This window comes from Lontra canadensis, unplaced genomic scaffold, assembly GCF_010015895.1.
Source record: "Lontra canadensis isolate GAN:19392208 unplaced genomic scaffold, GSC_riverotter_1.0 scaffold7, whole genome shotgun sequence".
NCBI classification, from domain to species: Eukaryota; Metazoa; Chordata; class Mammalia; order Carnivora; family Mustelidae; genus Lontra; species Lontra canadensis.
The window spans coordinates 16,583,774-16,608,575 of NW_022631001.1; the positions used below are offsets into that span (position 1 = coordinate 16,583,774).

Genomic DNA, 24,802 nt, shown 5'->3' on the forward strand with positions numbered 1-24,802 from the left:
ACAGATAAAACTCACTAATAATAGCAAAATGGCAGAAGCATATAAGTGGGCAGATCACAAAAGAATGAATACAGATGTCCAATAAGCCTGTGTGTTCTGCCTTAAAGAATTATACATGAAAATATTTTTGGATAATTGAATTGTATATTTTTTAAAAATCTTGTCTTGTTTCTAGAGTGAATAAGGATATGAGGGACATGGGAATAAGAATGTTATTGCAGAGGCATCTGGGTGGCTCATTTAAGCATCTGTCTTTGGCTCAGGTCATGATCCCAGAGTCCTGGGATTGAGCCCTACATTGTGCTCCTTGCTCATCTGGAAGCCTGCTTCTCACTCTCCCTCTGCCTGCAGCTCCCCCTTCCTGTGCTGTCTCTCTGTCAAATAAATACATAAAATCTTTTAAAAAATGTTATTGCATATAGGTTTTTTTGGGTTTTGTTTGTTTTGATTATGGTCAATGTAAATGTAAACACAAGGGCGTGAATTTTTGTTTGTTCAATGTTGTGTATTCAGTCTAAAACTGCTAAGGCATATAGTTGGTGCTCAATAAATATTTGTTAAATGAATAAATGGATAAAACCTAAACAAAGCCCGGGCAAATAAGAAAAAAGAAATGCAAGTTTGATTGTCAAATAGGATTTTAGCTTTCCTGTTCTATTTTTCTTATATTTGTGAGGGTTAAAAAATTGTATAGTTGTCAGCTTGCTTCCCTGACTGTACATCCTGTCATCTTTTATAATAACACTTAAATCCATTAGCAACATTTAATTTAGAAGGACATTTGAAAGGAAGAAATTTTCCTTTTTTGTATTCCAAAACTGTGACTAGAAGATGTCATCTTCCTATCAAAAAGCTAGTCTGTGAATTACCTTAAAGTGAAGACTGAATTATATTTTCTCCACTGCCAATGTATGGCAATGGTGCCTAATATTCAGGAGGTCTCAGGAAATGTGTGTTGAACTACACTGAATTGGAAGCAAAGATATGAACCCAATTATACTGTTACTGGATTTCCCATTTCTGATTATTTCCTTAGGAATATTGAGTCTAAATATGTTAGTTGAAAATAAAGTAAGTTCCTGAGAAATGAGATCCTAGGATGATGTTTCTCTTACATCAGTGACAAATGAAGTTAAGATTTATTTTCCATCAAATTCCTGCTTGCTTTTTCTATGGAACAACTGAGGCTGCTTAACCTTTTTTTTTTTTCCCCTCTTGTGTGACTTCCTATTTATGCCAAGGCCATGGGGCAGCTTCTCCTGTCCAGTTATTTTTCCAGCTCCTCCCCCACTTCCTCCTCCTCTTCCTTCTTTTTTTGAGAGAGAGAATAAATGGGAGGGTAGGAGGAAAGAGTGGGAGAGAGAGAATTTTAAGCAGGCTCCACATTCAGTGTAGAGCGCAACTTGGGGCTCAGTCTCATGACCCTGAGATCATGACCTCAGCTGAAATCAAGAGTCAGACACTTTAAAAAAATTTAAAAATAAGAATAAATGAAAACATTTAAATTTTTAAAAGTCAGACACTTAACTGAGCCACCCGTGTGCTCCCTCCTTTTCTTTATAGAATTAATAAATAGGCAGCTGTTCCTCCCTCCACTGCTCTGACAGACACTGCAGCATAATTTCAGGCTTGCCTCAGCAGTGGTAGAGAGGAAGAGCCATGCAGTGTTGAAGCAGGTCAGGAAGGGGCTAAAGGTAGATCCTTAGGAGGATCCCAGTTTTTTCCCAGCCCTAGACACCTCCCTGTACATACTAAAATGTCCTGGTTGCATATTCACATATTCTGGACATTCATCTATTAAGAGACAGTGTAGCAGAATGTCAGGAGTGATAGACTGATTAGGACTGATAAGAATTGAATTCTGGTTTTACCATTATGATTTGTGACTTTGGGTAGTTTCTTATTCTGTGCCTCAGTTTTCTTATGTGCTAAATGGGTATGTTAATAATCTGGTTCATAGAGTTGCTGCAAGGACTAAATAAGAATTAGGAACTTAGGACAATGCTATACTATTATTAAATGTTAATATATTACATGGACCTCTTCTGAAAAATAAAAATACCCTGAAATAGATACAGGCAAATAATCACTTATTATAATGCATATCAGTTCACTTAAATTGCTTCCTTTAAAAGCCTGAGGTCAGCTCCCCAGAGGTGTGGCTATTTTGATAGATGATCCTTACCCTTAAGAAGCTCTTAATCTGGTAGGGTAAGACACACGTATAAGCAAATATTGCAACACGGTAATAGAGAGCTATGCCTAGCACGGTGGTGTTGAGAAGCGGGAGTGATCAGCAGTGCCACAATGGGGCAGGTAGAGGAGAGCATGCTTGAGCTGGTTATTACAGGATCTGCAGATAAATGGCAGGGACTGGGCAACGTATTAAGAGAGAAAGTAAGGATTATTGAAACCATCACAGATAACAGTTTAAATTCTCCATCACCACATGCGCGCAGATCTTTTAATTGTTCATTTATTGATCGAAATGAACAAAACCTTTTAGAAATTTCTTAGTTGTTGATAGGGAGCAGCAGTTCATTAAAAAACAAGAGTGTGCCCTAGGAATGACAAATAGTTTTAATCTGTGCTAAATCTAAATCTAATCGATTGATGTTGGCTGCCTAGAGTGCTTTGTCAAGAAGAATTCTGAGGGCACCATTTGAGGTAAATGAAAAAAATGCAGTGATTGATGAATCACAAGCATTAAGCGTGGACATAAGGAGATCGAACAGCACTTGCAGATTGTGCTATGAAGCCAGCCAGCCAGTGTTCAATTCTTGGCTCTGCCACTTTCTAGTTGTGTTGACTATCATAGGATATTTAAACTACTGTGTCTCAGTGTCCTTGTCTCTAAAATGGGGATAATAAAAGTGCCCATCTCCTAGATTGTTGTGATAATTAAGTGAATTAATATATATGAAGTATTTAGAACAGTGCCTGACGCATTGTAAGCACTCAGCTATTACTGGCCTTTGTTAGCTACTGCTTATTTTCAAGTAAATAAGATAATATGGAACCCAAGGGAGTCCAGTATGCTTATTTTTATTGTTTTTTTTTTCTTTTATGTTGTAAATGTTTATGAGTAGGCAGCTAACTTAGACATCCTCAGTTCTTTCCTAGACTGGTACACAGAGCAATTTGAAGGCTATTTTCAACACAATATTGATTCTACAGCTAGAGTGTTAGAATAAGGAGAGTTGGAATGACTGGTGTTTGAGTGACTTGAGCTTATTTTTAATTGTTTCACTCTAACACAGTATGAGATTGATGTGCAACAATGAAACAATAATTTTTTATCTGTAGAACAAACATAAATTATGCAGCTTCTCAGAGTTCTTTTTGGTCTGGTTTAACATTCGTTTCATAGGAGTTGCCAAAAGGTTCAATGACTTTTTTCACATCCTGGTTTTTATCCTGTAAAATATTTGTAAATTCTTCCCAGGGGTTCATGTGGGATGTGGCTGATCAACTGAAGGCTATGTTGGTGTTTGCAGAACATCGATACTATGGAGAGTCCCTACCTTTTGGTAACAAATCATTCAGGGTAAGTACAGGTGTGCCTTGTTTTATTGTACTTCCATTTACTGTACTTCACAGGTCATGTGGTATTTGCAGATTGAAGGTTTGTGGCAACTCTGTGTTGAGCCAGTGTATCAGTGCCATTTTTCTAATAGCATTTGCTTCTTTTGTGTCTCTGTGATACATTTTGGCAATTCTTGTAATATGTTTGACTTTTTCATTATTTTTATATTTGTTACGGTGATCTGTGATCAGTTGTCCAAGATGCTCACATAAGATGGCAAACTTAATTGATAAATAACGTATCTGTTCTGACTGCTCTACCGAGTGGCTAGTCCTCCATCTCTTTCTGTCTCCTCAGGCCTGGTTATTCCCTGAGACACAAAAATATTGAAATAAGCTAATTAATAATCCTGCATAATCCTGCAATGACCTCTAAATGTTCCAATGAAAAGAAAAGAAGAGTTGCATGTCTCTCACTGTAAATAGAAAGCTAGAGATGATTAAGCTTAGTGAGGAAGGCATGTTCAAAGTTCAAAACAGTGAGAGAGGCCAAAAGCTAGGCCTCTAGTGCCAGTCATTCAGCCAGGTTGTGAATGCAAAGAAAGAATTCTTGAAGGAAATTAAAAGTGCTACTCCAGTGAACATACACCTGACAAAAAAGTGAAACAGCATTGTTGTTGATATGGAGAAAGTTTGAGTGGTCTGGATAGAAGATCAAACAAACCACAACACTCCCTCAAGTCAAAGCCTAATCCAGAGCAAGGCCCTAACTCTCTTCAGTTTGATGAAGGCTGAGGAAGGTGAGGAAGCTACAGAGGAAAAGTCTGAAGCTAGCAGAGGTTGGTTCATGAGCTTTAAGGCAAGAAGCCATCTCCATAACATAAAAGTGAAGATGAAGCAGTAAGTGCTGATACAGAAGTTGCAGTAAGTTATACAGAAAATCTAGCTGAGATAATTCATGAAGGTAACTACATTAAACCATAGATTTTCAATATAGACAAAACAGCTTCCTATTGAAAGAGAATGCCATCTAGGACTTTTCATTGCTAGAGAGGAGAAGTCAATGATTGGCTTCAAATCTTCGAAAGGACAGCCTGACTCTCTTATTAGGGGTTAGTGTAGCTGGTAACTTTAAATTGAAGCCAGTGCACATTTACCATCCTGAATATCCTAGGGCCTTAAGGAATTATGCTGTATCTACTTTGTTTGTGCTCTATAAATGGAAGAACAAAGCCTGAATGGCTGCACATCTGTTCACAAAATAGTCTGCTGAATATTTTAAGATCACTGTTGAGACCTACTGCTCAGGAAGAAAAAAATTCCTTTCAAAATATTGTTCATTGACAATGCACCTGGTCATCCAAAAGCTCTGATGGAGATGTACAGTGCGGTGAAGGTTGTTTTCATGTCTCCTAATACAGCATCCATTCTGCAACCCATGGATCCGGAAGTTATTTTGTGGGGTGCCTGGGTGGCTCAGTGAGTTAAGCCTCTGCTTTTGGCTCAGGTCATGATCCCAGGGTCCTGGGATCAAGCCCCACATCGGGCTCTCTGCTCAGTGGGGAGCCTGCTTCCCCCTCCCTCTCAGCTGCCTCTCTGCCTACTTGTGATTTCTCTGTCAAATAAATAAATAAAATATTTTTTAAAAAGTCATTTTGAATTTCAAATCTTACTTATGAAATACATTTCGTAAGGCTATAGCTGCCACAGAGAGTGAATCCTCTGATAGATATGGGCAAAGTCAGTTGAAAACCTCCTGGAAAAGATTCACCATTCTAGATGCCTTAAAGGATATTTAGGGTTTATGTGAAGAGGTCAAAATAATCAACATGAACTGGAGTTTGAAAGAAATAGATTTCAGCCCTTGTGTATAACTGTGAGGGGCTGAAGACTTCAGTGGAGGATGTAACTGCAAATGTGGTAGAAACAGCAAGAGAACTAGAATTACAAGTGTAGCCTTAAGATGTGACTGAAATGCTCCAATCTCATGATAAAATTTGAATAGATGAAGAGTTGCTTCTCATGGTTGAGCAAAGAAAGTGGTTTCTGAAGATGGAATCTACTGCTGGTGAAGATGCTATGAAGATTGTTGAAATAACAACAATGCATGTAGAAAATTATAAAAACTTAACTTGGTAAAACAGCTATAGGGTTTGAGAGGACTGATTTCCAAGTTTGAAAGAAGTTCTCCTGTGGATTAAGTACTATTGAACAGAATCACAAGCTACAGAGAAAGCATTCATGAAAGGAAAAATCAATCAGTGTGGCAGACTTTATTGTTGTTTGTTTGTTTTTTTTTTAAAGATTTTATTTATTTATTTGTCAGAGAGAGCGAGCGAGCACAGGCAGACAGAATGGCAGGCAGACGCAGAGGGAGAAGCAGGCTCCCTGAGGAGCAAGGAGCCCGATGTGGGACTCGATCCCAGGACGCTGGGATCATGACCTGAGCCGAAGGCAGCTGCTTAACCAACTGAGCCACCCAGGCGTCCCTATTGTTGTTTTATTTTAAGACATTGCCACAGGGCGCCTGGGTGGCTCAGTGGGTTAAGCCTCTGCCTTCGGCTCTGGTCATGATCTCAGGGTCCTGGGATCAAGTCCCGCATCAGGCTCTCTGCTTGATAGGGAGCCTGCTTCCTCCTCTCTCTCTCTCTCTGCCTGCTTCTCTGCCTACCTGTGATCTCTCTCTGTCAAATAAATAAATAAAATCTTAAAAAAAAAAAAAAAAAGGCATTGCCACAGCCACCCTAGCCTTCAGCAACTGCCCCCCTGACCAGTTGGCAGCCATCATCATTTAGGCATGATCCTCCACTGGTAAAAAGATGAAAGCTCAGAAAGCTCAGATGATGGTTAGGATTTTTTATCAATGAAGTATCTTAAAATTAAGTATGTACATCTTTTTTTAAATAATACTAATGCACGCTTACTAGACTACAGTATAGTGTAAACATAACTTTATGTGCACTAGGAAATCAAAATAGTAGTTTGACTTGCTTTATTGCGATATCCACTTTATTGAAGTGGTCTGGAACTGAACCTGCAAGATCTCTGAGGTGTGCCTGTATACTTTTTATTTTTAAGTTTAAAACTTTTTTTTTTGAAGTTTAGGATATTACATGTTCTAATAACATGTAAGAAAGAAATGATAGCTTTAACTTGAACAGCTTGAAATTTCAAAAATTTGTATATAATCTTTCCTTTTTATATGCAATTGAACAAATTAAGCCTTTTTAAAGCCATAATATTATCATTTATAGTGTTGGTCAGTCTTTAACTCAGTGTGATGAGGTTAGCTCTCACTAGAGAAATCCTAATGTATTGCTGCAGAGACTTTGAAGGGAACTTCTCAGTGTTGCAAAAATGTCAGTAAGTAATTCTGGTTTATATATTATACACTTAAATTCCTGAGTCTACCCCTGGAAAAAATACAGTGAGCACTCAATTGTTTAATAGGTATTTTTCAATAAAATGAGGACAAATAATCCCTGTTTTCAGTGAGTCCAATGGGCCACTTGGATTCCCTTCTGGCCTTTCCTGATCTCACAAGGAGCTTTGGCCTTGACCACAGACTGTACACCTAATAAAAAGGAAACATTTTCTGCATCTAAGTCACTCATGTACTACCTTTGTGATTCTGAGTGTATGGTTGCGATCTGCACTATTATTTACACAATATTTTTCTTTAAACAACTAACTTTTCAAACTTTACATTACCTTAACAAGGGCTTTATATACTAGTTACATGGTTTTTTTTCTAAATGACATTAAAACAATATTAAATTAAGAAAGACTGTGTATTGGGCGCCTGGGTGGCTCAGTGGGTTAAGCCGCTGCCTTCGGCTCAGGTCATGATCTCGGGGTCCTGGGATCGAGTCCCGCATCGGGCTCTCTGCTCAGCAGGGAGCCTGCTTCCCTCTCTCTCTCTGCCTGCCTCTCTGTCTACTTATGATCTCTCTCTGTCAAATAAATAAATAAAAATTTTTAAACAAAGAAAAAAAAAAAAAAAAGAAAGACTGTGTATTATCTAAGACCATCATTCATACTACCAGTATACACATACCATCCTTTTGGGGAACTCTGAGTTAGAAGAACTCAGGGACAGTAATTTTCTGGCTGCCTATTTTGAAAGGAGTTTTAATTTTTGTTCTCAGAGGTTTTATTACCTCATTATAATTAAATAAAATGTGAAAAATGAAAAGCAGAACAATTTGCTGATATTTGTTGGGCTGCATGAGAAACTCTATTCTTTAGCTTACTATTCTGCATAATTATCTGATTAGGAGAGTTGATAGATCCTGAAACCATTGAGAAGTAGTCCCCTTGTTGCAGACAGAAATGTAATATCCTCTTCTAGATCCCTTCTTTCATGCTTTGTTAGCAAAAAGGAGCAGAGGGCTCTTCTTCGATATGCTTCTTTCTCTTCATGTGCTCACAGAATTTGTCAGTAGCTTGGGGGATAATATTACAAATATTATGCAAGGATTAGAAAAAAATCGCACTCAGCTATACATAATGCCATGAAAACTGGAAGTAAAAGACTAATGACAGACAATAAGCAAGGAGGTAAGAGGTCAGAAGGTATACATCTTGGATAAGGGGGAAGGCTAAAGGAGTAGGTGACATACATAGGAAAGATGGGAACTATGTGGTTTCAGACTTTGCCAAATGATGGAAGGAGTCTAACAGAGAGGTGAGACCAAAGCATGAAGATCAAGTAAGACAGCCTAATCAGTATATAGCTGTACTAGTTACCTATTGCTATGTAACAATTTACCTTAAACCTTAGTGATTGAGGGGCGCCTGGGTGGCTCAGTGGGTTGAGCCTCTGCCTTCGGCTCAGGTCATGATCTCAGGGTCCTGGGATCGAGCCCCGCATCAGGCTCTCTGCTCTTCAGGGAGCCTGCTTCCCCCACCACCCCTGCCTGCCTCTCTGCCTACTTGTGATCTCTGTCAAATAAATAAATAAATAATCTTAAAAAAACAAAAACAAAAACCTTAGTGATTTAAAACAGCAGTAAACATTTATTGTCTCATGCTCCTGTGGGTAAGAAATTAAAAGTGGCTCAGCTAGGAGGTTCTTTTTTAAGGGGTCTCATGAGGTTGAGATGTCAGTTGGTGCTAACAATTATCTGAAGGCTTGACTGGTGCCAGAGAACCCTCTCCACTATAGGGAGAATCCACATGAGTGATAAAATGTTGCTGGGTGTTAGCCAGAGGCTACAATTTGTCTCTTCCTGCAAAGGCTTAGTTCAGTGGCCTCATGACAAGGCAGCTGGCTTCCCTCAAAGTTGGTAATCTAATGGAGCAAGGTGGAAACTGCAGTGCTTATTATGAGTTAACTTTGGAAGTCACATATCGCTTCTGTTACATTTTATTGGTTAGAACCAAATCACTAAGTCCAGTACAAGTTCAAAGAGAGGACTTATCTTTTAAAGGGAGATACTTTATTAGCCTCCTCAGCTTAGCAGGACTCTGAGCTCTACTTCCCTATGTTAAAGTGAGGCAGTTGTCTCTAGGCAGAGAATCAGATGATTATGGAACTTACTTTTTGAGTATCCTTCTCTCAGGGATCAATGTCTTGTGTTGCTGGTTTTCCAATGCCTGAATATAGTTGCTCTATTGGTTTTTGTTTTTAACTCTAATTTTATATTGTTTACAACAGGGTAATTTCTGGTTGTTGGCATATCAGGCATTATTTTCTTTCTTACTAGGGAGGGTAAGATTTATTTTTATTGATGATACTTCAGTATTTCACAGGATTCAGTCTACTTTTGCCTGTATGGTAGCCATTTTAAATGTTTCAAGTTTTAAAATAAAAATTATAATACAGCAATTATCTGTTAAGCTGAAAATTGTATTCTGTCACAATTGCTGTTAAAAGTTAGAGTTTGTTTCTGTTATTTCTACAACCTCAACAAGATCTTTGGTAAATAGCATTTAATAGAAATTACATTTGAATGCAAAATATGTTTGTCACACAAACTTAAAATCATTGTTTTAATGATTTGTTTAAATCAGCATTGCTCTTATGTTGACTGGGCATTTTAACTCAATTGCTTAGAAATTCTGTTTGGAGAAAAGCTTACCTGACTGGCTTTTTTCTTGGATCTATGCTATGCCTAAGCTGCTATTATGTGCACATTTATATTTGTTCTTTGTTACTTTTCTTTAGGATTCCAGACACTTGAATTTTCTGACATCGGAACAAGCTCTGGCTGATTTTGCAGTGTTAATCAAACACTTGAAAAAAACAATCCCAGGAGCTAAAAATCAACCTGTCATTGCCATAGGGGGCTCTTACGGTGGCATGCTTGCAGCCTGGTTCAGGATGAAATATCCTCATATAGTGGTTGGGTAAATGCATTTATGTTGGACATGAGCACTTCTTAATGGTTGTCAAGCATACTTAGAGATTTGTTTTGGGTAAAACAAGTTCTATTGTACTGATATTTCTACTTTATATCTCATTAACAGCTGTAATGTTTTCTCACCATTTTTGTTCAGTATCAGTTTCAATTTCAGAACTTTAATTCAGTAAGTTGCATTTTTTTTTTCTTTTCTCCTTTCTCATTTTTCTCACCATTTAGAGCTCTTGCAGCCTCCGCCCCCATTTGGCATTTTGGTAATCTGGTACCTTGTGGTGTGTTTATGGAGATTGTAACTAAAGATTTTAAGAGAGGTGGTCCAAATTGTTCAGAAACCATCCGTAGCTCCTGGGATGCTATTAATCGATTCTCAAGAACAGGTAAGCTTTAATTAATAGAATGGAATCACAGAGTTTTTTACCTTTCACTTGTTAATTTCAACACTTCTCAGTTTTTCAGTAACATTTTTACTTAGGTAAAACATACAAAAACATACACAAATCAAAATACATCACTTGATGAATTTTCACAAGGGAAAACATAATCGGTATGGTATAATAGTTTACTCATCATCCAGTATAATCAGGAACATAGTATGTATGTTTTGTGTCTGCTGTTTTTTGCTTGACACTATTCAGATACTTCCATTTATTTTACTTGTTGGGGTTTACACTGATTGCTCTCTAGTGTTCCATTTGTTTATTTATTTACTTAACCTCAATCGTATCTTTAAAACAGGGAATAATTCATATAATTTCTGGCAAACTCCATGAGGATAGACAACCTGTTTATCATGGGATTATCCAGATGCTTAAAAATATTTTATTGAATGTTGAAAAAGCATTCTTGGAGAAATGGTATAGAATATTGAATTTTCTGGAGTATTGAGTAAAGCGTTCTGTCAAATAGTGCTTTTTAGGTTCCCAACAATGTGATTCTCTTCTCAGGTGCTGGCTTGCGTTGGCTTTCTGAAGCCCTTGACTTATGTACCGCATTAACAAATGCTCAGGATGTCCAGCATTTGAAAGCCTGGCTCTCTGAAACCTGGATAAATCTGGCAATGGTGGACTACCCTTATGAGTGTGACTTTTTACAGCCTTTGCCTGCTTGGCCTATAAAGGTAACAGAAAAATGTCCTTTCATCACTTTTAATACGAACTTCTGTCTCTCTCTCTTTCTTTTTGTTTATAGAAAGCATCTTTCTTTTTTTGTAATTTATATTCAAGTTAATTAACATATAGTGTATTATTAGTCTCAGGATTTTGTTTTGTTTTTTAAACTGGTGCTTTCTGTGACTTTTAGCATTAAAGGAATCTCCAGTGACAAAGGGACTCGGTTTGACTAACCTGGGCAGAAATCCTGACTTCTGTCACTTTCTGGTTACTCACTTGGACATCTACCTGACTTTTCTTTTTTTCCTTTTTTTTTAAGATTTATTTATTTATTTTTATTTATTTATCTTATTATTTAGCAACAGGTGGAGGGAGAAGAAAAGAGTCATTTTGTTGTTGTTGTTGTTAAAGACAAGTCTTCTTCTTCTTTTGTTAAGATTTTATTTATTTATTTGACAGAGAGATACACATCAACAGAGAGAACACAAGCAGGGGGAGTGAGAGAGGGAGAAGCAGGCTTCCCGCCGATCAGGGAGCCCCATGTGGGGCTTGATCCCAAGACCCTGGCATTATGAATTGAGACAAAAGCAAACACTTAATGACTGAGCCAACCAGGTGCCCCAGGAAAGAGAGTCTTAAGCAGACTCTGTACTGAATGTAGAGCCTGAGCCCAAACAAAGAGTCCGTGACTTAACCAACTGCACCACCCAGGCGTCCCTTATCTAACACTTCTGAACATCAGTTTCCTCTCATTTGAATAAAGAAGACAAAATGAATAGATTATAGAGTTGTATGAATTAAAACTAATACCAGTAATTGCTGCTAATGGAGTGATTACTGTGTGCCGTGTCTTGTGCTGAACACTTTGCATGGACAATTTACTTATTACATCTTTGTGATGTATGTGAGACAGGTAGACCTGTGCCGTATATGGTTAGTGATTAATAAATGGCAAATGCTCTCACAGTGCTATGATTCAGTCAACTGCTAATGTGTTCTGAGCGCTACACATTTATCACAAAGGAGTGCTCTCCATGCAGCAGGTGGAGTGGAAAGAGTACTGACTCTGGATCCTTGATCTAGAAACTACCATTTACCAGCTGTGTGATCTTGGGTGAGGCTATCTTCTTCTGAACCTCCACATCTTCCTATGCAAAATGAAATAATTATACTTAGTTCTCTGTAGGGTTATGCTCAGGATCAAATAAAATATTAGATGTGAAAACACTCTGGAAAGTGTAAAGACACCTTACATCATAAATGTTTAGTTTCTTTATATGGCAAAATGCTTTATTATGTATCTCCTTTTAAGCATTTCTTTGTAAAGAACATTCTTAGTTTTAAAATCCAAGTTTGGCCAACTTAATGGTTAAGTTTAGAGAATATAACTGATTCTGCAGCTGGAATGAGTGCCAGAAATGTAAATAGACTTGATAATATGAGAACCAGTTTTCAAAAGCACTTTTAATTTAACAGTCCCTTTGAATTTAATATTAAATGAACATTTTGCTTAAAACTTTATAACCCAAATGGAACAAGGTCATTTGCTATTAGAGATATTTTTCTTCATCTAAAAAGTAGAATGACAATTGGATGTCTTGCACATACAGGCCAGAGGTAAATGTGTATTGAATTAAATTGAATTTAGATAATACAGAAATATTTAAAAGAGCTGTCTCTCTCATGGTAAGAAAACCTGGATCAAAATAATGAGAAAAAACTAAATTCGAGTCAGTTAGCCTCCATATATGTCTTTGTGCTAATAAGGCCTTATCTGTATTATTTTACTGTTGCAGAACACTTTGATATATGCTATCCCATTTAATCCCCTTGTATATGATAAAGAGGTACAATGGAGAGGAAATTTATGGAGTTTTTATAAAGAGGAAATTTAAGCTCAGTGAAGATGGTGAAAGTGGGATTTGAGCTTGGGTCTACCATTGTTCAGAACCTCTGATCTTCTACCATATTGCACTGCATGAGGAGAGGATTTGGCTGAAGTTTTGGGTGGATCACTAGCTGCACTGTGACAACTATCAGATTTAACTGTATTCTCTTTACAAAGTGATAATTACTTTTGCATTTTTATGCCCACTTGAAGAACAAATGAGTTGTCAGGTGATAAAAACGCATGGGGAATTCCCTTGTTATTTATAACAAAAGTTGACAAACTTTATTTGTAAAGAACTAGATAGTAAGTATTTTATGTTTTATGGGCCATTCAATTTCTGCTGCAGTTATTCAGTTCTGCAGCTGTAGCAAGAAAGTAGCCAGTGTCACAAAAATACTTTATTTATAAAACAGGCAGTAGCCTGGATTTGGCCTGTGGGCTTTAGTATGCCAACCCCTGATCTAGAAAAAAACCAGAGGAATATGGCTTTTTAGTGTTCATTTTTTTATGATTTAGAACAAGGAACACTAACTTTGCTTCTCTACCCATTTCTTTAATGTTCCTTTTGAGGTACTTTGCTGTTGCATCTTTAAATGTAAATAAATGTCTATCCTTTCTTTCTCTTAAATATTCACTCAAAGTTAGTGGAGTGTATCTGAGATATTTTGCATTCTGTTTTTGATCTAGCACAGTTCTTTTATCTTTAGTGCATATACATTATAAAAGTTTATTTTTAAGACAAGGTAACTTGGGTCTTTGCCCTACAATCACCTTTTGTTTTTCTTCAGGACTACTTCTTGTCATTCTTTTCAGTTACTTCTTACAGTTTTATCTTTTTGGCATATTAAGAAATTCTTGATTGCTTATAATATATTTATGATTCTGTTTCTTGCCTGCACACCAACCAAAAGAAATTTCTGCTTGAGAAATTTCCATTGCCCTAATTCCAGTTTTATCCTATATGATTTCAGAGTATTTCTACTACATGTCTCCCTCCCAGACTTTTAGCTTTATATCACTTTCTTTCACTGTTCATTCTATTTCTCCTTTCTTGACCTCCTCTCTGTTCTCCCAACCCACTAATCCCAGGAACACTACCCAGTTGGGGACTGCTCTTTCACTTGGATAGTTCCATTTAACCAGGACTCCTCCTCCCTCTGATACACTTCCTCCTTTTTAAAGGGCTGACAAACAGCCGTCCTTTTCTAAGTCTGTAACTCAGGCTTAGGATAGTGAGATGATGTGTAACAGTTGGGTTATGAAAAAAAGTAGGTGATTTCCAATTCTGCCTGGACCTTGTATGGTTCTGAAGGATCCATAGGCAGTGATTGAATGTCCTTTCCATGTCAACTCAAGTATCGTTCTTTTTAATTTGTTTGTGGGCTCTGTACACTCAGACTCCATTTGCTTTTGTTTACTGTTAACAGAAGCTGCAACATTCATGCAGAAATAATCATGGACTTGGCTGAGGGAACACAAGAAGAGAAAAGGGAAATAGAAAACCTCTCTGTCATTTGACTGCTCCGTCGGCATAAAAACTACTAGACCTCTTCTCAGCTTAAAGAGCAGTGTTTAAGGATACTATAGAGGTTATTTATTTTGAATAAGTTTTTAGCTGATAACTCACCACATCTCTTGGCTTAGCCTTCTGAGCATGCAGATAGATATAGTGAAATAATAAGACATAAAATGGAGAATTTCTTCCGTTTGTCTTGGTGTTTGATAATGTATTCGACCTCTCTGGGTGGTTTAAGCGGTTTAGGTGCATTCTATGAAAGGAGAGCTTTTAATGACAAAACTAATGTGATTATCTGTGAGTGTGAGAGGGGTATTGAAACCTTAGAGAAAGAAAATCTGTTAGAAAAGCTGAATGTATCTGCTTAATCCTTTCTCTAATGTGGATGGACCATACTTTCTGAGAGGAGGTTGGTCTTTTTTTTTTTTTTAACCTATCTTCTTTCCTTCTTTTAAAAAAAACTTCTTTGCCCCCTTTTTCTTTCTCTTATTCAAATGCTTATCCTTATAGGTAAAGGGACACGTAAAGCTTTGAAACAGATCATTATCTTTACTTTCTCTGGTGTATGTGGGGTCAAAGAGCAAATCTAAATATTTGGGTGCAGAGCTAATTAGTTTGGTACTAAGATAGAAATGTTCTGTTTCTACACTCTTTAAAGCCATAATTAAAATGTGTAATGCTCTTTTTAAATTTTTTTTCCCTGTACGTTCACTTTTGCTCTAGGAAATAGAAGGTAAATTAAGTATTTCGTATGTTGATTGTTGAGCCTCATATTAATTACTATTTTACAGTTTTCTTTGTTGCATAATAAAAAAGTGTGATTTTTTTTTTTAAGATTTTATTTATTTATTACAGAGAGAGCACAAGTAGGGGGAGCAGCAGGCAGAGGGAGAGGGAGAAGCAGGTTCCCCACTGAGCAGGGAGCCTGACATGGAGTCGATCCCAGGGTCCTGGGATCATGACCTGAGCCGAAGACAGCCACCTAACTGACTGAGCCACCCAGGCGCCCCCCAAAATTTGTATGATTTTTATATAAATATAAAATTTAGGGGCGATTGGGTGGCTCAGTGGGTTGGGCCTCTACATTCGGCTCAGGTCATGATCTCGGGGTCCTGGGATCGAGCCCCGCATCGGGCTCTCTGCTCCACAGGGAGCCTGCCTTTCTGCCTAGTTGTGATTTCTCTCTGTCAAATAAATAAAATATTTAGAAATATATATATATATAAAATTTATATAATAAAATATATATTATATATTTTATTTTTATATTGAATCCCTTTTATTAAAATTTTTACCTAAGACAGATAAACTTAGAAAAATATAAAGATAATCTAAGAATAAAAAAAATTGCTTAAAAAATTAAGCGTGAGACTACAGGTATATTTAGGCACTGTTTGTGTTGTTATTTTTCTCTTGCACTAAAACTTTGAGGTTGAGTATGCGTAGTGTTGGTTATTACAAATGGAAGCTCCAGAGTGTGTCTTCCGTTTGAATTCCAGCTCTGCCACTTCCTGGCTGTATGACTTTGGGCAAGTTTCTTAGCCTCTCTGTGCTTTAGTTTCCTCATTGGCAAAGTGGGGATATCATATTTGTAATGCTTATTAGGGTCATTATGAGAATTTAATAGAACCCCATGTATAGTAAGCACTAAAGTTGATACTAGTTATATAATAGTAACTATTATTGTTGTTACATAATAATAGAGGGACAGTGTTATCCCAGGACTTTGTCGCCAGAGTCTGGGTTCAGACTACTAAAATTGTATGTCTGTAGCCAGACCTCTCCCTGCTTATTTTCTCCTCTGTGATATGGGGATGGCCTTGTGTTTTACCCTGGGCCATTGTAGAGAAAGTACCTGACCTCGAGGAATATTCGGTAGTTGTACTAGCAGCCTCAGTCCCAGATGTTCTCGTATCAGTGAATTTATGGCACAAGTAGAAATGCTATACCTTATATAGAAATTGTTTGGAAGAAGCTAGTTTGATAGTGTCCATGAAATTAGTAGGAAGTACAGTACAGAGGCTATAATGGGTGGTGAGTATTCTGAATGAAAGTGATTGGCAGGGACTCTTACCTTGTTGTCTGAGTAGATCATAGCCCCTAAATAAATAGTCAGTTGGATAATAACTGCAAATTATCAGGCTTAAGGTGAAGTGGGTATTAGATGAGGTTGAACCAAAGAAGCTGATAGCTTGACCACCTTTGACTTACAAACATGGCAGTTTCATGTGGATCCAACTTAACATTTACATAAGTGTTTTGTGCATTCTGTGGATTTTTAATAAAAGTACGTGATTATCTCTTTTTCTTTTCTTTTTTTTTTTTAAGATTTTATGTATGTATTTGACAGAGAGAGAGATCACAAATAGAGAGGCAGGCAGAGAGAGGGGGGAAGCAGGGTCCCCGTTGAGCAGAGAGCTGGATGCAGGGCTGGATCCCAGGACTCTGAGATCATGACCTGAGCTGAAGGCAGAGGCTTAACCCACTGAGCCACCCAGGTGCCCCTGATTATCTCCTTTTATTCTTTTTTATTCGTGTCTTATTTTTGAATTTTATTTATTTAAGAATAGAGGAAGAGAGAGACAGAGAAAGACAGAGTGCTTGTATGAGCAGGGTGGGGGAGAGGAGCAGAGGGAGAAGAACAAGCAGACTCTGTGCTGAGTGTGGAGCCCAAACAGGGCTCAATTCTACAACCCCAAGATCATGACATGAGCTGAAATCAAGAGTCAGACACTTAACTGACTGAGTGAGCCACCCAGGCACCCCATGATTATCTTCTTTTGACTAAGCATGGAAATAGTGCTGAGGTTTTGCTAGTATAACTTCAGTATTTTTTTTGAAAATTTCTCTCTTTACCACCATAATTGTTAAGAAAGTACATAGAGATATGTAGAGATTGTGTTCTTTATGCTAGAGGATGATACTTAGACTTATAGAAGTTTTGAGCTAGAAAGGAACTTTAGGAACAGTAAAATAATACAATTCTCTTAGTAAATTTGTAAGTATTTTACAAAAAAAAATTTAAGTGATTTTTTTTTTAGGCCTTCTGTTATCTGGTATACCAGTAGAATTATAAATTGGTACTTTCTTTCTGTAACGCAATTTGACAGGATGTAGCAAAGGCCTTAAAAGTATTTATTTCCTGGGGCACCTGGGTGGCTTAGTCGGTTAAGCATCTGCCTTCAGCTTAGGTCATGATCCTAGGGTCCTAGGTTTGAACCCCACCACGTGGGCTCCCTGCTCAGCAGGACGCCTGCTTCTCCCTCTCCCTCTGCCCTTCCCCACTGCTCCTGCTCTCTCTTGCTCTCTCAGATAAATAAATAAAATCTTTTAAAAAAATGTTTATTTCCTTTGAATCAGTTATCTCAAGAAAACAGTTAAGGATATATGTAAAGATTTAGCCTCAGGTTTATTTATTGTAGCCTTTGTAGTGTAAAAGATTGGGAATGATACAAATGAGCAATTGTAGGATTGCTTCAACTTTTCCTCAACTCCCCATCCTGATTGCTCCTTTGGTCATTGTCTTTAAAGTGTGGTGCTCAGAACTGGACCCAGTACTCCAAAGGAGCCTTGACCTCAAAGAGGACAGTGGACCCAGGAGTGGCCTTAATCTGGACATGGAATTTCTATTAGATGCCAAGTTTCTGACCAGGATGTTCTCTTTGTGTAACTGGACTGCCGAAACCCAAGTATTGTCAGCTGGTGCCAGTCCCCAGCCATGCTTGTGTCTTTTAAGGAGTGACAGTAACTGCTATTGGCAGAGATGGCTATTCACGGGTACTCCTTTTCTTTGCCTGACAGAGGGCCAGTGTTCTAGCTCCGAGAGGGGATCTGATGCCAGCGTGTGAGTCACACTTAACTTGCTACTGTTCTTTTCGAGTTTTAGGCTACTTCTTTGTTGTTGCTCATCAGCACTCACTTTTCCTCCTGCCCAGCTTACATTGTCACCCTGTCTCATCTATTGAGCTATATGCTTGACCTTAGTGCTCTTCTATGCGTTCCACAGGTCCATTCCATAGAATTCCATAGACATTGAATTTTCCCTGATTCATTTCTTCCGCCTTTTCACGTTTCCCTTTTTTATGAGAAAGGTGTTGCTGGAAACTAGTCCTAAGCAAAACTGATTAGAGGCTAGGTTTGCTTTTTGCTGTTTACTTCCTTTCTCAGTGGCCTCCTTTTCTGAGTGGGTGCATATCCCGAGCCCAGGCCTTGTGGCTTCTGCTGCCCCGAGCCTATCCCCGAAGTAGAGTAACTAGACTCTTTCTTTCTTGGCTCTTTCTTCTCTGGATGTGTCTATCTCTTTTGAACAGAACTTGCCTGCTATATACATTTTTTCCATATAAAATGAGAAAGGAACAAATCACTGACTTCATGTCAAGGTGTTAATAGAGGATGAAAGCTTACTGAGTGTGTTTTCCTTGCCATTGTGGCTATTTGCGGTTTTACAAGGGATGCTTTTTTAAGCTGTGTAGCTTGATGGATAAGACCTGTATTTTATAACTAGAGAGATCTGGGGTTGTATCTAGATCTTAACATTTACTAGCTGAGTAACCTCGAATAAGGGACTTAAGATTCAGTTTCTCTATATAAAATAGTGGATGATAATATATCTGATAAGATTGTTTGAGGACTATATGATATAATGGTTGTAAACCTATAACTCAGTAATTAGTAGTTATGGTTGTTTTTTTTTTCTGTGATTCCATTGCCTGTGATTTTCCCCCACAGTTTATTGTGAAGAATTACAAATGTAGAAACATTAAAATAATTGGACAGTGAACACCCATAAAAATGACACCTAAATTCTAGAAAAGTATTTTGCTGTATTTGATTTTACACATACATATTTGCCTAACCATCCTTCTATTCTTTATTCCATTTTATTTTTAAAATGCATTTCAAGGTAAGTTGCAGATATCAGTATACTTCTTTTGAACATTTCACCTTTATCATTATTAATGGGACTTCAGGATTTGTTTATGATTTTTTTTAGATAAAATTTATGTACTGTGAATTACACAGATTGCCAATGAACTGTTTGCTGTATAACCCAGACCTCTGTGGAGATATGGAATATTTCCCTACCCCTGAAAATTCCCCATGCCACTGTCTAGTCACTCATGCTTTTACTCCTCACCCCAAGTATTGTCTATGATTTTTTTTTAAAGATTTTATTTATTTATATGACAGACAGAGATCACAAGTAGGCAGAGAGGCAGGCAGAGAGAGAGGGGGAAGCAGGTTCCCTGCTGAGCAGAGAGCCCGATGCGGGGCTCAATCCGAGGACCCTGGGATCATGACCTGAGCTGAAGGCAGAGGCTTTATCCCACTGAGCCACCCAGGCACCCCTTGTCTATGATTTTTAATACTAGAATTTCATGGGGTGCCTGGGTGGCTCAGTGGGTTAAAGCCTCTGCCTTCGTTCGGCTCGGGTCATGATCCCAGGGTCCTCGGATTGAGCCCCGCATCGGGCTCTCTCTGCTCAGCAGGGAGCCTGCTTCCTCCTCTCTCTCTGCCTGCTTGTGATCTCTCTCTGTCAAATAAATAAATAAAATCTTAAAAAAAAAAAAAAAACTAGAACTTCAGATGCTGATTATAGTCTAGTGATAGGAATATTTAGAAGCTGGATTATTGTCTAATATGCTTTTTACCATACCACAGATGTTGGAGGTTGGTATAGTTTTTCCATAAGAAATTTTATAAATTTTGTAGTTTCATAAAAATGTGCTTACTCATTCAGCTAGCATTTAGTTGTCAGATACTTTGCTAAGTGCTGAGTGAGATGTTCTGGAATTACATGAGTACAGTGCAGTGTTATAGGGGCTCTGCTGTAGGGCATAAGTAGAAGCACAAAGCGGGTATTTAGTTCTTCCCGACTTGAGGCGGTAGCTAATGATGGCCTTACAGAGGAGGTGATACTTGAGCTAAATATCATAGAAAATGAATTGATGTTTGCCAGACATTAATGGAGTGGGAGAGTGGGAAAGGGTATTTCAGGGTCAGTAAAGGCAAAGGGGAGAGAAAGAGCCTGGTGTGATGGGAATGGTTTTGCTAGATTGGAAGAAAGGATGAGCCTACAGTGGTAGATGTGGAGGACTTTGCATACCATACAAATGACTTTGGTTTATTTCTGTAGCTAAGAGAATAATTTAAATTTTATACTTGGAAATTAATGGTTTATTCATTTATGAATGGGATTATACTCGAGATGAAAACTATCAAGCAGTGCTATTAGATTTTTAAGATTGTTTTATAGACAAATGAAAATCCTATTCTTTTTTCATTAAAAATTACGATTTTATAAATATATTGACTCTTTTTCCTTTACATTTCTTTAAAATGACAGGTAGTGTGCCAGTATTTGAAAAATCCCAGTGTATCTGATGCACAGCTTCTGCAGAATATTTTCCAAGCTCTGAATGTCTATTATAATTATTCAGGCCAGGCGAGTTGCCTGAATATATCAGAGACAACAACTAGCAATCTGGGAACCCAGGGTTGGAGCTATCAGGTAAGCGTGTATCATTTCCTCAAGTGGAACTTACTTTTCACTGATATCGTTGTACTGTAACAGAGTTCACAAGATTTTGTCACTGACCTGGATCCAAATCTGGGCTCCATTATCTTACACTGTGAGCCATGGATAAGTTTGTTCGTTCATTCGTTCCTTCCTTCCTGTATTTAATCATCACAAAATATATTCTGCGTACTTACGCATGTCAGACAGCACTCTAGGCTGCACACACACAGAGATAAATAGGACATGATCTCTGCTTCAAATATAGCTCAGTGAAAAAAGATACTTATGTTACAATAGATCTTTATAAGTCCTATAAAGAAGCATTTTATGGGTACAGAAAAGAAGGGCAGTCTAACTTGACACTCTCTCAACCTCCATTCCTTAATCTGTATGAGACTAATAATAATACATTCCCTCCAGAGTTGTTTTGATGATTAATTATGATAAAAGATGTGAAAGAAAGCAGTTTACAAAGGAAGAATATATAGCCCTAACTTTTGTAACTTCTTAGCTGGGCCTTTCCAGGAATAACAAAAGATGGTTTAACAGAGTAAAGAGCGGTTACTCTGAAGCCAGACTGCCTGAGTTCAAGTTCTAGCTTTGCTACTATTCACTGTATGACTTTGGGTAATTTATTTAACTCTGTGCCTCATTTTCTGACTGGATTCTCTTTTGGTTTCCTTTTATAGGCCTGCACAGAAATGATCATGCCTTTTTGTACTAATGGTATTGATGACATGTTTGAACCTCACGCATGGAACTTGAGGGAATTTTCTGATGACTGTTTTAAACAGTGGAGTGTAAGACCGAGGCCTGCCTGGATCATTACTATGTATGGAGGCAAAAACATCAGTTCACACACGAACATCATTTTTAGGTGAGTTTTTACTGATGCAAAGGAAAACTTTGGTTGATGGAGACATTTGTAGAATAGCTGAGAAGATAGAACAAGAAAAATGCTGACAGTAAACAATATAGAATGCAGTAGTGGTATCCATCATGTCTTTCATTGAAAGATAGTGGATGCTGGGGTGCCTGGGTGGCTCAGTGGGTTAAAGCCTCTGCTTTTAGCTCAGGTCGTGATCCCGGGGTCCTGGGATCAAGCCCCGCATCGGGCTCTCTGCTCAGCAGGGAACCTTCTTTCCTTCCTCTCTCTGCCTGCCTCTCTGCCTACTTGTGATCTCTGTCTGTCAAATAAATAAATAAAATCTTAAAAAAAAAAAAAAGTGGATGCTGTGTAAGAGATATGATTTTATACTCTATTACCAACATGGTTAAAGGCTTAAGAAGAATAATAACAATGACATTTAAATATTTTATTAAAAAAAAGGGTAGCACAAAATGAAGCATCATCTGCTGCTCTCAATTTGTGTCACTGTTGATACTAATTGTTAATAAAGGTGTTTTTAGTATTTATTCAAACACTTTTGAGGTGCCTACACTATTCTGTTTCAGGCACTAAGTGAGGCACTTTAAATAAGTTGCCTAATTGAATCCTCACAACAGTTCTGTGAAGTAGTTGTTACAGTCCCGTTCTTACTGAGGAGGAAAGTGAAGGTCACTGTGTTCAGTCACTTACCAAACCTTGTCTAGCTTTGTCATAGTTACTAAGTGATAAAGCAGCTTTGTCATAGTAACTAAGTGATAAAGCCAGATTTCAACGTTGGCCTGTGACTACAAAACCTGTGTTTGTTCTGTGTTACGTTGCTTCTTTAGAAGGAATAGAGGTATTTGGTATTGGCTCATGTCAGACATAATCGAGTGGACTCCTGTGTGTATCTGATTGTGACTTTAAAATTTCCATATTTTTTGGTTTGAACAGTGGGCTGTCAGCTCTTAAGATAACAGTCAGTTACTAAAAAAAGTCCCCAAATCTGCATAAAAATAGTAGTGAGATAGTGTATATACTTCTTAATGTGGAGCCATTCTTTAAACTGTAAATGTCATTCTTTTACAAGCTCTTTAAAATGACAGTCAAATTTGGCCTTCTGGACATGGCCAGTAGCTGAAGGATCATTCTCTGGATTTAGGCTGGTGGCACTGCCCTCTTTGCAAAAGAGCCTTTCTTATTAGATTCATGCTGTTGGCTAACCCAACAGGTTACCTGCCCCAAATAAAAGGTGAAACACTTAAATGGAAAATGTAAAGATTCTTCTGTTTAATTTTTTTAAATTGTGTTTCTTTCTTTCTTTTTTTTTTTTCCTTAAGATTTATTTATTTATTTATTTATTTATTTGACAGACAGAGATCACAAGTAGGCAGAGAGGCAGGGCAGAGAGAGAGGAGGAAGCAGGCTCCCCACAGAGCAGAGAGCCAGATGCGGGGCTTGATCCCAGGACCCTGGGATCATGACCTGAGCCGAAGGCAGAGACTTTAACCCACTGAGCCCCCCAGGCGCCCCTTAAATTGTGTTTCTTATTCTCAGTAGGATTTTTCAAAACTATACTTTTCCACTCAATCTTATAAAGTGATGGTTGAGCAAATAAATCTAAGTATAGATTATTTAAGGAAGCTGTGCCAAACTAGGGTGTGTGAAATCAGGAAAACATGAAGGGACTTAAAGGACTGTAAAAGGCTGAGAAGACACAATGCTTTTGGTGTCCAGGTTCATTTTTGTTCTTCAGAAGAGGAAATACTTTGTCAATTTCTTGTTTTTTTCCTTGTTAATTTATCTCCATATAGTATTTAAATGGATTTCAGTAGCATGCTGATACTTTAAGCTCATCCTTCCTTGCTTTAACCCTATAACGCCGAAGTTCAAGTTGAATTGTAGAGTCTTTAAATCCTTATACGAAGGTTTTAATATGTGACTTTTGGTTTAAAAATATTGTCCTTTTTTATTGGAGTCAACCAGAATAGATAAGTATTTTGGATATCAGTTTGAGCTTTTATTTTGCTTAGGCTATCAAAATCATCATCATCATTGGGGAAGGAGGCAGATTTTGTGAGAAAATTTTGGAGAATAGAACTGAAGCCAAGAGATGGGAATTATAGCTTAGTGTTAGAAACTTTTAACTGCGTTTTAAGGTGGGACTTTCTAACAGAACTGTGCAAAGGTCAAATGAGCTGTTCTAAATAAAATTACTAAGCTCTTGGATCCTCAGTCTACTTTTCTGTAAAATGCTAATAATAATACCACTCACTGCGCTGTGTTGTGTGATGTTTAAGAGTTAACCCAAGGAAATATTTGGCCCAGATTTGACAAATATATGTGCTCAAAAAATATTTGTTGAATGAATAAATGGAAATACACTCTCTGCCTTGTACTTAATGTCCTAGCCACAGGGAACTATTTGTCTTTGTGTGTTTTTTCACTTCCTCTTTTTCTCCCTTTCTTAAGACTCAGGCGTCTTCCAAGAAACCTTCCCTGAGTCCTCCAGGGAGGTTAGATTTCTCCCAACCCTTTAGCTCCCCTAGGCCTGTGAATATCACTTAACACTCTGTGTGGAAATTACCTATTTCTTTCTGCCCCATGAGATTATAAACTTCTCAGTGGCAGAGACTTTATCTTAATCATATCTGTGCCTTTGATACTCTGGTGACTGGCACATACTGGATGCCCAAGAAATGTGTGTGTTGATAAAAACAAGGAACGAAATACAAAGCTTAGAAAGGCTTCCAAGACATATGAAAGTTTAAAAGCGGGACTGTGTGAAGATACTGAGGTTTTTGTTTTGTTTTGTTTTGCAGTGACAAGTCTACTTTTAAAAAAGAAATCTTTATGCTGCTAGGTGTGAGAAATCCAATGTAAAAATTTTAAAGTTTTAAAAAATTCAAAATTTTCCTGCTTTTCTGAAGAAAACACATTCTCAAAGTAAAGAAACAGCCTTAGGTGTCTCTGTTCTGTTTACTTCATGGTATCAGCTAGAAAAAGGT

General features: G+C 37.7%; 1 protein-coding gene across 2 annotated transcripts in view; it reads left to right on the forward strand.

Annotated features, from left to right (window-relative positions):
• The window catches only part of PRCP (prolylcarboxypeptidase), a 72,148-nt gene that overhangs the window by 38,399 nt on the left and 8,947 nt on the right, over nt 1–24,802 (forward strand). For both annotated transcript variants that reach the window (XM_032852964.1, XM_032852965.1), the window contains exons 4-9: nt 3,446–3,547; nt 9,695–9,876; nt 10,110–10,267; nt 10,835–11,007; nt 20,753–20,917; nt 21,616–21,803. In XM_032852964.1, the coding sequence (XP_032708855.1) occupies nt 3,446–3,547; nt 9,695–9,876; nt 10,110–10,267; nt 10,835–11,007; nt 20,753–20,917; nt 21,616–21,803 (968 nt within the window). The remainder of the gene's footprint in view (nt 1–3,445; nt 3,548–9,694; nt 9,877–10,109; nt 10,268–10,834; nt 11,008–20,752; nt 20,918–21,615; nt 21,804–24,802) is intronic.